At 32.7% G+C, this 14,169-nt stretch overlaps 2 protein-coding genes across 5 annotated transcripts in view; one reads left to right on the top strand and one right to left on the bottom strand.

Annotated features, from left to right (window-relative positions):
* Window positions 1-497, bottom strand: part of LOC105168713 (serine/threonine-protein kinase STY8-like) — a 5,095-nt gene extending 4,598 nt beyond the window's left edge. Inside the window, exon 1 of the mRNA XM_011088849.2 lies at window positions 1-497. This exon is cut by the window's left edge and continues 149 nt beyond it. Coding sequence (XP_011087151.1) covers window positions 1-161 — 161 coding nt within the window. The 5' untranslated portion in view covers window positions 162-497.
* Window positions 2,305-9,221, top strand: LOC105168712 (NADPH:adrenodoxin oxidoreductase, mitochondrial). 4 transcript variants are annotated; one of them, XM_011088846.2, is made up of 13 exons: window positions 2,305-3,074; window positions 3,237-3,341; window positions 3,723-3,836; window positions 3,932-3,985; window positions 4,113-4,229; window positions 5,050-5,159; window positions 5,246-5,319; window positions 5,726-5,787; window positions 5,877-6,072; window positions 6,680-6,752; window positions 7,155-7,222; window positions 7,778-7,923; window positions 8,378-9,221. In XM_011088846.2, exons 1-13 carry the CDS (start codon window positions 2,958-2,960, stop codon window positions 8,603-8,605), a joined length of 1,464 nt encoding a protein of 487 aa, XP_011087148.1. In that variant the 5' UTR covers window positions 2,305-2,957; the 3' UTR covers window positions 8,606-9,221. The 4 variants fall into 4 exon arrangements, with proteins under 4 accessions (XP_011087148.1, XP_011087149.1, XP_020551243.1 ...); XM_011088847.2 differs by having other exon boundaries at window positions 2,307-3,074; window positions 6,689-6,752; window positions 8,378-9,219; XM_020695584.1 differs by having other exon boundaries at window positions 3,038-3,074; window positions 3,709-3,836.

Raw genomic sequence — 14,169 nt, 5'->3', positions numbered from 1 at the left:
CCCCCCCCCGCCGCCGCAGCGGAGTTGGAGTAATCTTCTTGATTCTTCTTCTTGTTCTTCTCCATAGTCAATACCCTGTTCAAGTGCCTCTCCAGCTGCTCATCCAAACTTTTCAAATCGATCTGATCTGCTCTCACGAACCCATCACTGCTCTTTTCCATCTGTGCGTGCGTTGTGCGTGTATTTTTCTTGTAGCTTTACTTGAATGGTGTTACATGAACATACGTATATGTATGTATAGGTGGGCTATAGAGGAGTAGGATATTCCTGGGATTGTCTTGGTTTTGACTTAGCGCCATAAGGAATTAGTGGAAAATTTGCAAACGAGAAGAGAAGAAATAATTAAGAGGGGGAGGCTCTGTGTGTGTGTGTGTGTACATACGATGATACGAAGGTAAATACCAGTGTGTGTAGTGTGTGCGGAAGCAGTGGTAATGAGAGAGGCGGAAGCATGTGGGCACATGGAATTGCCTGAACACAACGTGTGCGCGTTTCCCACAGCCACAAACACTCTGCTCCTCTACTTTATTTCTCAGTCAAAGTCCTGCAATTCATAAAAGAATTCCAAATCTAAATTGGATAAATTACAACAATATCATGAAACTTCATATAATTATAAATATATTTTTATTATTTAAAAAATTATCAATATCTTTTTAATTTTTTCAATTGTTTAATAATTAGTCTATTTCGCTAGTTTTCGTTACATTTTCATTCTTTTTTTTTTTGTGAGATGACCAAAATGTCATTGTGAACTAAAAATTATAATTTTATTTATTTTTTAAATTTTTTAATTTTTTTTATTAACTAAGTGCATAAATTTTTTATAAATTTTAAATTTTTTCATCTATCCCATCTAATTTTTTTATAATTTTTTATTTTTTTAAAAAAAAAAGATACAGTAAGTGCATAGTTGATAATTTCATACATCTATCCAATAATTATATAATTTCGTCAAACATCAAGGGGCATTTATAATTTTTCAAACAGAAAGAGATATTCATAATTATGTCAAACCTCAGGGGAGATTGTTGTAATTTACCGAATCAAATTTAATCTAATAAAATTAAATTTAATCGAACTAAATCAAATTTAATTGAATTAAATTAATCACAGAATAAATATAATATATGCTCTAATACAACTTATCTGGTCAATCCCCTAAACTATACACTAATCACATCGCAAATACATTGCATTTATTATATAATTAATTAAAGTCCTATTAAACTCAATTTAAATTAATTTTTTTTCAATTATTATTACGACATCCCAAATACCATCCCAAAATTCTTTATATAGATTTTCTATTATAATCATATTATATATAATTTTTTTTAATAAAAGTTGACAATTTTTATTTTTATATACATTATGTATATAAAATAAAATAAAACGATGCAACGTAAAATATAATAGAAAATGAAATGAGCAAAATTATAATAAAGTTGACTTTCATACTCTCTCTATCATTGGGACTAGGGATTGAAAACATCAGTATACATTTATGGCCTTGCTTATTGATAATTAATTTACATTATCAATATAAAATGAATTTACATTATTTTATAAAATTAAATTTTATCTTAAAAAAACGAGCAAATCTTTTAAATAAAAATAATAAGAGTTAAATACAATTTGCACTCCTAAATTATGACAAGATGCCTATACATCCATGACCTATGAAATGTTTATGTCTATTCATTAAAAACATTGATGTCATCAAATCTGACAATGAAATATTGCAACATATTTATTATAGTCAAGCAAAATGCGTGGAGTTATTAGTCATGTTACTGTCCACGTTTAAACTCAATTTTTATTATAATTTTCATCTTATACGTTAGAGAAATAAACCCGTTAATTAAAATCGTTAATTATTAATTATTTGATTCGTTAAATCAAGAGCATTTATATTAAAATAAAAAAGAAAAATTCTCGACACTGTCATAAACGTTAGTTGATGACACTACCGCATAAATATTTTGTAAATCTAAAAATGCTTTTCAATTGACAAGATAATTATTTTATTCAATTTTTTATATTTTACATTAATTAATGATTTAGTTTTCTTTTCTTTCTTTCTTTATTTTTTTTAAATGTAATGTATTTATTTATATATTTTATTTTTATTTATAATATATTTTAAAACATAAAAAAAATATTTATTTTGATAGGTGTTATGTTTCTGTCTTATTATATGTAAATTATTTCACCAACTTTTTATTTCTCTCTCTCTCTCTCTCCTTAACTCTTACATTCTATTTTTTCTTCCATTCCTATCTCAACTAGCCAGTAGTCCTTATCAAAGTATGGGAGGATTGTAAGTCTACTATAAGTTGGTTGTGCCTCTGCAAAGGCTTTTTGCAGGATTGCTTACTACTAGACCACCTTTAGTTGTTAGTAGAAGGCGAAGCTTATGTAACTTTTTTTTGCATAATAGCTAGAATGAAGAATCATGGTGGTGTTGGACATGAGATGATTGTACTCCTACAATGATTATGATTGGGCAAATAGTTCTCTATCAAATAAAGTGACAATCCCTTGAGGTGATTGTGCTTCAACGAGGACCATGAGTTGGATAATTAATCATTGACCAATTACAGCAATTAGCATGGCTCTCGAGGCAATTAGTTTCAGTGAGGTGATTGTGTTCCTACAAGGGTTTATGTACCGAGAAGTCAGGCCTGGACCTGATGAAGTGACTGATAATATTAGGTGATTGTGTTTCAATAAGGTTGGCGAATAAGCAATTTTCTTTTTAAATTAAGAAAAGGTAATATATGGGCTAAAATCTTACTATGTATTATGTGGTATACTGGGCTTTCACAGCCCAAACGTTATAAACACTTTTTTGGTGTTTTTCTTGAAATTACTAATCAGCTACTTGAGGTTGAGGAACCCTCCTCGGCAAAAATACTAACTTTAAGCTTGTAACCCATTTTAATCTATGAAAAATGGCGAGTTTCGGAAAGTTCAGATGGATTTCGAGACGCTTTACGGCACACCCTTCAGCTCCTTTGCGCATTTGTGTAGTTGGTAGTGGGCCGGGGGGATTTTACACTGCTGAGAAGGTATGCAGAATTTGTTTGGAGTCTATTGATATGATTTTGAATTCTTTTGTTTTCAATCAGACCCTTGATTTATATCCATGTAGTTTAGATAATTTCTGAATCTTGTGCTGAATTCTTCTGTAAAGTTTTGGTCTTTTAGTTGAATTCTTGAATTTTCGGTAGATACTGAAGGCACATGAAAAAGTGGAAGTTGATGTTATTGATCGATTGCCGACGCCATTTGGATTGGTGCGGTCTGGTGTTGCACCTGATCATCCTGAAACAAAGGTACCACTGTTATCTATTTTAACCCAGTGTTTGCAAGAAATGAGGTTACTGCCAATGTGGTGTTGGATTATGACGTTTTGAAGTAATTTTAAATGCATTTGGAGTTTAGTATCTAGGAAAGCAATATAACTGGATGTGTTGTTGTGGAATTGATTTTAAGTGGAATATTCAGAATTAAGTCTTTCAGTAAATGCAGTTTTACCTTTACTGATGAGGATTGCTGGTAATAGAGATGTTAGTCATTTGGTGTAATCCACTTGAAGTTCCAATGGAAGAAGGAAAAGGGTTTATTATGCTTTCGTTCTTTTAAATAAACTCTTTTTATGCCTTTTATCTTGCTTATTATTCTCTTATGGGCTTAATTCAGAAAAATTGCCGCAGATAGTGACCAATCAGTTCTCTCGGGTTGCACAAAATGAACGTTGTTCATTCTTTGGGAATGTGTGTCTTGGATCCTCCGTAACTTTGCCTGAGCTACGTGAGATGTATAATGCGGTAGCGTACTTGCTCTGTGAAGGATGCTTATAGCTATCATGTTGTTTATTTCTAGCCTCTCACAGATGTGACAATGAGGATGGATTCTGTGGCAGGTGGTGTTGGCATATGGCGCTGAAAGCGACAGATGTCTTGGTATTCCTGGGGAGGTTTGTATGATCATGTTAGCAGGCATTTCCATGTTTATCCTGTGGATTAAGGTGTTGTGTTCCTTCTGCTAGTAATTTCTGTTATTAAAATCTATATCAGCTTTCTTTTGCTTGTTATATAATGCAGGAGTTGGCTGGTATATACGCCGCTAGAGAGTTTGTTTGGTGGTATAATGGGCATCCAGACTGCAGAAATCTTGATCCAGACTTGAAAAGCACTGATACTGCTGTTATTTTTGGTCAGGTATTTTTGATTTATCGGTGTGTTGTACATGCTTATATATATATTGGGCCAAGTGTCATGGTTTGAGCGTGAAGCCTTACTTGTGGTGGGCTAGCAGAAACTGGTTAAATAGGAGATACTTGGATATTATGATTGAGGATGGACTCGAGTGATGGCATTGCCTTTGATTGATTATATTAGCAGATAGTTGCATAAAGCATTTGTCTGATTTTGTTACGATTATTAGGTATCAAATAATTTGTTATTTAACCAGCAGAAATTTATTTGCTTGACCCGCTGAGTTCCTAGGCCCTCTTTAAAAATTCTGAGCGGCAGAAAGGCAAAACAACAGTGTTATCATGGATAATTTCGTCGGATCAGATAACATTAATGCCCTTGCTTTTATGCTCTTGAAGGCTATTTGATATCATCTATGCAAACCATATGCGCTCTATCTTTATATTTTCTACATTAACAGTATTGTTTCGTCCTTTATTATGAAATATTATGGTTTGAGTTAGCTCTGGTATTGCCTTTGAAAACTACAGTTTCTTCACTTGGCAAGAACACAGGATACATATTAACTCATCTGATAGTAGTAGTGATATCTAACTCCTAAGTGTAGAAATAAAACTTCCTTTGAGCTGGTGCAAGTAGGCTCCATTTGACACTTTAGTCACCAGAAGCACATACCTATGGAAACTACGTCTTAGTTAAGTGATAAGTATTAAAGGAGGGTTTCTTGTTGTCTAGATAGAAGTTTGCATTTCCCATGTTCAAATACTTCAACCATCTTAGGGTACTTTTAATTGCCCTGACAACACACGTAACTTGCTTTTAGGGTAATGTCGCTCTTGATGTTGCTCGAATTCTTCTACGTCCAACAGCAGAATTGGCAAGAACAGATATTGCCTCCCATGCGTTGGCTGCTTTAGAAGAGAGTTCTATAAGGTTTGTCATCATCAGTATTATATATTGATAACGAAGTCCAGCATTTTCTTCAAATTTGTACTTAGAGTTTGCAATGGTAATTGTAGGAAAGTTTATTTGGTTGGAAGACGTGGACCAGTACAAGCTGCCTGTACTGCAAAAGAACTACGAGAAGTTCTTGGTAATGGTTCTGCCTTTTCAATCTTGTACTGTTTTAGCTTTTAATGTGTCCGGTGCCCTCGTGTTCGGGATGTAAAACTGATTATTTATTCTATCTTATTTGAGTATCAGCTGAGTGGAACTTTACTCCATTCCTGCAATTGACTGAGAAACCTATTATATGGGTCTTTGGTGATATCTTAGGTCAGATGTGGCATTACGTTCTAAAGATTGATTTCATGTGCACTTCAATACCTGGAACAAAATGATTCTACCATGTGATCAGCCAACCTTCAAAATTTTCTCGATTGCATGGGTGTTTGTCTGCTGTAATAGGTCAAACATGACGTCAGTATTGGTCATTTCACATATTAACCTGAGATTTTACTTCACAATCCTTAATTGAAAAGAGGCCTGCGGTCTTGCAGGAATTAAGGATTTGCATATTCATATCCAACCAGCTGATCTAGTTACAACACCAGCTGATGAGGTATATGTTCTCGTGACATAACATGGTCCCATGTAGGTTATCTGATTAACCATTGCACTGATTCATTGTTCTTTTACATGTGGGCAAAGATAGAAATGAAGAATAACAGGATAAGGAAGCGGGTGTACGAATTGCTCTCCAAGGCAGTCACACCAGCGCATGCTCCTTATCCTGGTGAACGTGAACTCCATTTTGTCTTCTTCCATAAACCAGACAAGTTTTTAGAATCAAATGATAGAAGTGGTCATCTTGGTGGTGTTCAGCTTGAGAAGACTATACTTAAAGGTAACTGTGCTCCGTATACATCTGCACGTGAAGGTGTTGCATAGTATCCTTATTCTTTTTTCTTTGTTGGTGTGCAGTCCATATGCCCTGCTTTATTCAATATATGACATTAAGCCGTGCAAATCATAGATAAATTGGATCGCTCAAATTTGCAAAAGTTTTCATAGCATAATTTATCCTTGGAATAGGGGAAAAAAGCAAATACTTGAGTAGACTCGTCAATTCTTATGTCCACTTTATAGGCTTCGATTATGGAAAATGGATGGCAACATACTTCCATAATGTAGTCCTTTAGAAGCTTTTTGTCATCCATCTATTTGTGCGAAACAGAATTTTTCTGTCACAATTTGGGAAGTGTGCTTTGATGTTAGTTAGGAAGTTTTGTAGAATGCTGAATTTTCACGTGTTTAATTACGGTACTGTATTCCTTTTACAGATTTAGCATTCATAACCAGAAGTGCTCATTTATTTTTCAACATATGGTCATATGTATATGATCTGAAAATTCCATGTTTTCAACTAGACTTAAGCAGAACGCCACCACTTTCTTCGATAGTGAAGTCCGGAGTTCACATTTAAATGTTGTATCTTGTCTAAATTTTACCAGCTTTTGTAGGAGATGATGAATTAGTAAAGCAAGTTGCAGTTGGCACAGGAGTTTATGCGGAAATATCATGCGGGCAAGTGTTTCGAACTCAGCATGAAATATGCATGGAAATGTCCTGAAGTCTTACTGCATGTTTATTTCTCCTAAGGTTTAAGGTTTTACTTTCAGTCTGCATCTTCAAGTTATATCATTTAGGGGAATGATGAGTGTCTGAATCAAGTGAAAACCTTAAAAGTTCACAAATCCTTTTGTATTCTGCTTGCAAGATTAGCGTTAATTTGGTCTTGAAATTGCTATCTGCAATCTAATTACTCAGAAAAGAAAGAAACAAAATGAACGGGGACGCTAAGTTTACAGATGGGAAGTCGAATTCTTTACTGTCAGTTTGGAACTTGATCACTGGGCCTTTCTTATTTTGTAATAATAGAGTAAGCTTTCAAGCGATTCGAATATTGATACATCGACTTGTTTGCAGGTTATCACTGAAGAGTATTGGTTACAAATCAATAGCTATTGATGGTTTACCCTTTGATAGCGATAAAGGTATGTCAAAGATCTGCAAAATTGGGGTTGAAATTTTCATTGTTTTCTGATTGCTGTTACATTTTTCCTTTATCCCCGTTCAGATAGCCTGGTCAAAGCAGTATATAGGGAGCGCTGCATGAGGGTATTGGAAGTTGTAGCACAATCAAAAGTTGAGGGTCTTTACGAAAGAGTATGAGAAGTAGAATTTGGGAAAAATGATTTTTGGAAAGAGCTTAATTGCAAAAAGACGGTTTTAGACCCATATGCTAAAAATTATTGTTATAAGGACGATAAAGTATAATAAACCATGTTGAGTTTATTTACAAAAAACCAAAGCTGTTCTAGAAGATACTCAAAAATAGCTTTTCTGAAGCCAAAAGTTGAGAAGTCCTTCTTTAAAGCATTTGCAAACACTCCCATAGTCTAAGGCGCTCTATAAAGTTGCCTAACAACTACTCAATGAATTGTCTTGCCGGCCTTTCTCTCCTACTTGTTGCGTCTGAGTTTTGGGATTATAGTTACTAATGAAGTGTCATCTTGCTATCTACTGCCTTAATTGGGTTTCTTTTCTAGGAATTGTTCCAAATGTTGGAGGCCGTGTGTTGGCTGATGCTTCAAAAGATCATATGCAATACGACACGGGCTTATATGTGTGTGGATGGTTGAAGAGAGGACCAACCGGAATTATTGGCACAAACCTTTATTGTGCTGAAGAAACTGTGAGTCTGCTTACTATAAAAGATCTATTTATTATAATGACAATTAGGGGTAAAGATAAACTGAACGAGCTAAATACCTAAGTTTTCAAACTTGTTTGAATTTTTATTGAGCCTAAAAAATTGTATCTGAGCTTGGTACAGTGAAATTGAGTCGAATATGAGTCAAGATTGAGTAATCTGATCTTGTTACGTATTAGTTGTTACTAGGTCTAGTCTTGAATCTAAATATTCTGAAGCCAGTTTGTTATGTTTAACTAAACAAAGTCTAAATGAGCTTTTACTGATCAATTGCTTGATCAAATATGGAATTTTGTGATTAGTCGTTTAGCTTACTCACAATAGCTTGTACAACATAGGGGATAACGGTCGATACACGTTCAGGGATGATTTTACAATTATGTCATATTATATTCTTTCATACTTATGTTTCTTGATCAACATAAGCGTATTGCAGCTTGCATGCATCTCAGACGATGTTGACAAGGGAATATTAACGTCCAACTCACCCAAGCCTGGGAGAGACGGCCTCTTGCAGTTGTTAGACAGTAGGAATACCAGAGTTGTAACCTTTGATGCCTGGGAAAAAATTGACACTGAAGAGAAAAGGCGCGGAAACTTGAAAAATAGACCAAGAGAAAAGCTGACCACTTGGGAAGAGCTACTCAAAGTTGCGAGTGAATGAGGCAGTTTTGTTCACAAAATTATATGTTCAATTCCCTGCCCATTTGGTTTCAACTGATAGGTGTGCAATCTTTCTCCATCAGCTCCGGACGAAGAAGAACAATTTTCGTCCGAAATATTTCCTACAAATGAATGCAAGAATGCTTTCTGAAAATCGTTGCAGCTAGAGAAGGATTGTCCGAATCCCCAACGGTCAACCTATCAATATACATACATTTTGGAGAAACTTAAAGCTGAACTTGAGACAGAGTACATTCAAATTGTTGTTTTTGTACAAGGATTCGACCATGTTCTGGTCCGTTGTCAGATACATGGTACGTAGTCTCCTAGCTCTGGGATTCATTTTTATGCTGACATATACCACATCTGTAATAAAGAGATGGATACCTGAAACATAGACATATATCATCACTTTTGTCTGAGATGAATGTTTTTAACCTTGGACAGAGTATTCATGAAACGGTGCTGTCTTTTGCTATATTTTTGTAGTATATTCGCAAATTCTACCACTCACCCAGAATCAAGAATCTTGGTTGGCAATTGTTACGGCAAAGTTGTACAACTCATTTAGTTGAAAAGAATAAAGAAGTAGTGCCAAATCGTCCTTCTGCTAGGCGTGTATTTGTCATAAATATCTACTAGTTGTGCGCTTTTTCATTCGTGACCGTCCGCGAACTATACACGGATTTCGGTGGCGCTTCGCTGACGATCAGTGTTTCCACTTGTGGTTTAGGGACAATGAATGTTCGCGAAAGTTCAAATATGGTAGCGGGGCATAATTTATCATTGTGGAGTTTTTATCCGACCCGTTTTCCCTACTCGGATTTTCCCATAAGATTCAATAGTCTTAAATGACCGGACATAGATTCAGTCCAAATTCATTGTGACTTTTTTTAATTAAATTAAAACATATAATGTGCATTGCACGTATAGAAATATATATTGAGATTGAGTATATCACTTATTAAATAAAAAAATATTAAGTTTATAATTTTATTTATATTTCTATCCTTGTAACATTAGTATATACAATTATATTTTTAAAAAAATGATATTAATAATTTTAAAACCATTTATTTCTATCATTTGTAGTTCACTTCTAAATTTACTTGATACTATTAAGTAAGAATTTAATCATTAAAACTAAAATTTCTCATTTGTCTATTAATTATTATATTTGATGATCTTATTTTGGAATAAATTAGTGTGAATGTACGATATAATATATATAAAAAAAATCCAATATTTTAAAGCAAAAGTAATTAGTCGAAGTCCCTTATCTTTTGATATTTATAACAAATCCTAATTTGGTAAAATTGGTCATGTTTCATTGGTAGCTTTATTTTGGCAATTTACTATGTTTTTAATTTCATTTATTTTATTATGGGCATGATATATTTTTTTCTTTTACTACCATATCCTTATGTCTTTTATTTTTAAGTTATTGATGTGAAATAATTTTAAACTAATTATCTATTAACTATTGTTAATTACATTATAATCTAATTAGACATCCACAGTATCAGTATGCGTATCGGAAGGATCCTTTATTATGCTAATTTTGTCAAAATATTATTTACATTCTTCATTAACTTGTAAATTTGAAATATTCTTGCATAAAAATTTATGTTTTGCCTTTATTTGCAATTTTTAATACCATATTTTCAGTGATTCTTTCCTATAATCAAATATTATCTGTTTTATTTTAAAATGTTCCCTCATTCATGTCTATTGTGATTTTTGTAAATCGTCATTTTTAATGGTAATTAAGTTAAAAAGAATTATAAGTTAACAATTCAGAGGATCAAATTATAATATTCTAATTAAACTTGGTACTCAGATATAATTATATTTAATTAATATTGTAACTTCTCTAATATAAGATCTACCAATTATTAATATGCACTTCAACTTAAGTAATTATTTAGTTTGAATTAAATTACCATTGTATCCTTACAGAACAAATCAATAAGTTGAGTCTTCTTCCCCTTTACTATTATTTTTTGCTAGCTTTTAAAATGATAATTTTGTAATATTAAATTTTATAAGTAAATATTATGTTGGTGTTGTAGAAAAAATTTTGAATTTATATATTTGTGGGCAAGACATTTGCACTCTTACTTAAAGTTATTCTTTTTAATAATAAATAAGAGTTACACATAAACAGAATAACGTCTCACCACTAACAACCATAATTCCACATAATATGTAAAGCGTGATTATATTCCAAAATCGGCCAAAAGTTTGGACCAACGTTCCTATCGTAAACTCTTACAAGAATTTTGCTGTGTTCCAAAGTCAAGTACAAATGATAAATAATATTCCAAAATCGGCCAAGAAAGAGACAGGCTGCTTATTCTGACTTTCCTGTGTTCACCTTCACAAGCCAAAAGTAGCAGCTCCACTATCCGGCAAATTCAAAAATAGGAAACAAACTGTTGTCTCTGTCCACACTGACAACCTCACATTCTTTTGCTGGACGTGCAATTTTTAGTAGATTCGTCCAGACAGTTTCATGGTCTGATGGAATGACAGAAAGTATTGAATCGAGTTGAAAATTTTGGTTCTGCAACCGAATTTTACTATATTATTATTTGATATTTGTTGAGGGACTTTGTTATTACAAGTTATATAGTGTGACGGGCTGAAATTTTATGAAATGTTCTTGGAGACTACATTACGCTTTTGTTTCCTAATCATTACAAATTGTTGTGATTTTGATAATCAATACATTTAAGGTCAAAGCTAATGGAATAAGAGAGCACGACCCGACCATAGTCTCAATTGTTGTGTTGACAGGTTTTGCACGGCCAGACGACTGTGGAGAAGAACACGGCCGTGCGGAGAGTTGGGTGCTCTTTCCTCCATTATTGCATTTTAGGATCTGCATGTTCTGCACGAATCAACACCATAATTTGACACATTTTCTTCTCAAACTCTTTTTATGATTCAAGTTTCTCAATTTCCCGTGTTGGTGTCGGCACGTTACCGGGTCTTACTACATTTAACCCCTCCACTTGGACCCACGCCACAAAACACCGTCGTTGGAATTTAATTACAATCTGCATCTACATAATTAATTATATAATTCTAAATTTAAACCTCCACAATCACGTTTTTTCAAATTAATTATTTCAAAATCGAATTTTTTTCATTATTAATTTGGAAAAATTATAATTTTAGTCCTGTAACTTAAGGGGTGACCTTTTTAGTTATGTACGAATTGATTTTAGTAATTTAATCATGTAAAAATTTAAAAAATGAGATTACGTACTACATATACATATAACTGCTACATTGACTACAGAATTTAATAGTTGATCTTATGAATGATTTTTATTTTACTTTTAAGTGATAAATTCTAGTAAATAAGAAGGTAAACAAATGCGTTTGGTATATTGATATCATACTATTTTTTCATGAAAGAGATTCGGGTTATGCAATTTTGATCCCTCAAGTTTCAGACTCATCACATTCAACTCCCTATATATGTTTTAAGATTTCATTAATCAAATATGGTTCTCGCCATTAAAAAAATGTTAAAATTAATGTATTGTTAAAAAAAGAAAAATTCTCGTGTTCATAAAGTAAATTATATATCAATTACATGCATACACTAATAGATATATACATGCATAGAGTTACACTCTTGAAACATAAAATTTATAATATAATCTAATTATTCCAACCGTATGAAATACATATTGAAAATATATAAAAACATCCACAACGTATATATTACACCATTCTTAGCTGTCGCCATATCATAATGTGGGGCGTAATGTCCGTTCTTACAAGCCAACTTCCAAGTAAAGTTGACATGACTGAGTCAGTACGTGTATGCATGTGGTGTTGTAGATCTTCCCATACATAGCGCCGACGGAGACTCGTTGGGATATTGTATATCGCCTTTTAATGTAGTCTCACAACATAAGAAAAACGATGAGGCTAAGTAATAATGGACCTCATGCGGACACCTACATCTGTCCACAAACATTGTACTGACTTTTATTAGGGCGCTCGCACTTGGATAAATTGACAGAACCAGATTGAGGTAGCTCATTTGTATCAGTTATTTGTTTTTTCCTGCCCAATCGAGCACACAGATTCTTCACCCAAATTAATCGTATTTCCACCAGTAGTCTTAAATTGGGGTTTAAACTGCGGAATCATACTTTTGACTCAACTTTTGGAGAAAAATGGGGATGAGAAAATTGGGCGCTGGGAATCGACACGTTGTAACTATTCAAACCGAAGTCTGGTGACTTGCATGTGTTAGTTTAGATAACCAACTAACGATCATAATTAACTTTGACTATTTTAATAAAATTTGAAAATCGGAATTGATGAACTCAGAAAATATATACTAAAAGTAATTCTGTGACTAATGCGTAAAATCAAAAGTGAAAATATCCCATCAAACAAAAATTCAGGTATTTTTCTTTCTCTCGGTAAAAGAATTATTGGAGATGGCCACCTGACATGCGTACGGACGGAATTGCACTTTTGGTGCCATAATTTAGCAACCTCGTGCATGCCTATATGTCTTGGTTGATTTTTAACAAGATAAAGAAAAAAGACCAAATATATTGCTCGGTAAAATTAAATAAGAAAAGTGCAATTTTGGTCCTGTAAGTTTTGGGAGTGACAATTTTGATCCTGTTCCATTTAGAATTCGTAAATTAGTCCTGTAATTTTAAAATTTCTAGCAATATATTTAGTCATGTTCAATTAATTTGACTGAAAAGGTCCACTTTATTAGCCATATCATCCCGTAAATTGGGGTTTCCAGCAAATTTGATGACATAATAGTTCAAAATATTTTTTTCAATCCTCCAATTATGCATGTTTGACATTTTAGTCATTTATATTGTTAGAGTTGCAAAATAATTATGCATATTTTTAATTTTGCTAATCTATGATACTTTTGACCGAAAAATTTCAAATCGACTGCCAATATTCCACCAGGATGTGCAAGACACATGCATTAGTTTGATTTCATTTTTGGACAATCTTCGATATAAGATAAAACACATCTAATGTTTGCCTCTTTATATTCATACCTTGTTTGTGTGTTTTTTTATTTTTGAACTTTATATATAATAGAGATATACACACTTATATATAAATATAATATTAAAGAATATTATTTGACAATAAAAAATAATTTTTGTCTCCAAAAAATACAATATTAAACATATAATATATATGTATATACTTATATATAAAAAATATATAAAAGAGACATAATTTGACAACAATGAACAGTTACTTTTGTCTCTCAAATCTCAACAACAAACATACACCACTTATTTTAAAATATATCAAGCCTCTAAAAATAAATCCAAACATACATTTATCTGCAACACACACTTATTTATCTCTATTTTTCTCTCTCTATCTCCAAAATACAAAATAAAATATTTTTAAAATAAAACCAAATATAATAATGCGCTTTCCAATTGATTTTAAATTTTCGGACAAGATATGTCCTAAATTCATGAAAATTGAAAATATATGTAAGACTATTTTATAACTCTAATACTATAAGTAACTAAAATACCA

Source organism: Sesamum indicum, linkage group LG8, assembly GCF_000512975.1.
Source record: "Sesamum indicum cultivar Zhongzhi No. 13 linkage group LG8, S_indicum_v1.0, whole genome shotgun sequence".
Lineage (NCBI taxonomy): Eukaryota > Viridiplantae > Streptophyta > Magnoliopsida > Lamiales > Pedaliaceae > Sesamum > Sesamum indicum.
The sequence above is the reverse complement of the archived record's forward strand: the minus strand, read 5'-3'. Positions and strand labels throughout refer to the sequence as shown.

Excerpts from the sequence above, each read along its gene's own strand:
- LOC105168712 (XM_011088846.2), top strand. The coding sequence starts at position 2,958 with ATGGCGAGTTTCGGAAAGTTCAGATGGATTTCGAGACGCTTTACGGCA. Across the intron at positions 3,837-3,931 it reads TACGTGAGATGTATAATGCG|GTGGTGTTGGCATATGGCGC; the intron begins GTAGCGTACTTG and ends ATTCTGTGGCAG. Across the intron at positions 6,073-6,679 it reads TGAGAAGACTATACTTAAAG|CTTTTGTAGGAGATGATGAA; the intron begins GTAACTGTGCTC and ends AAATTTTACCAG.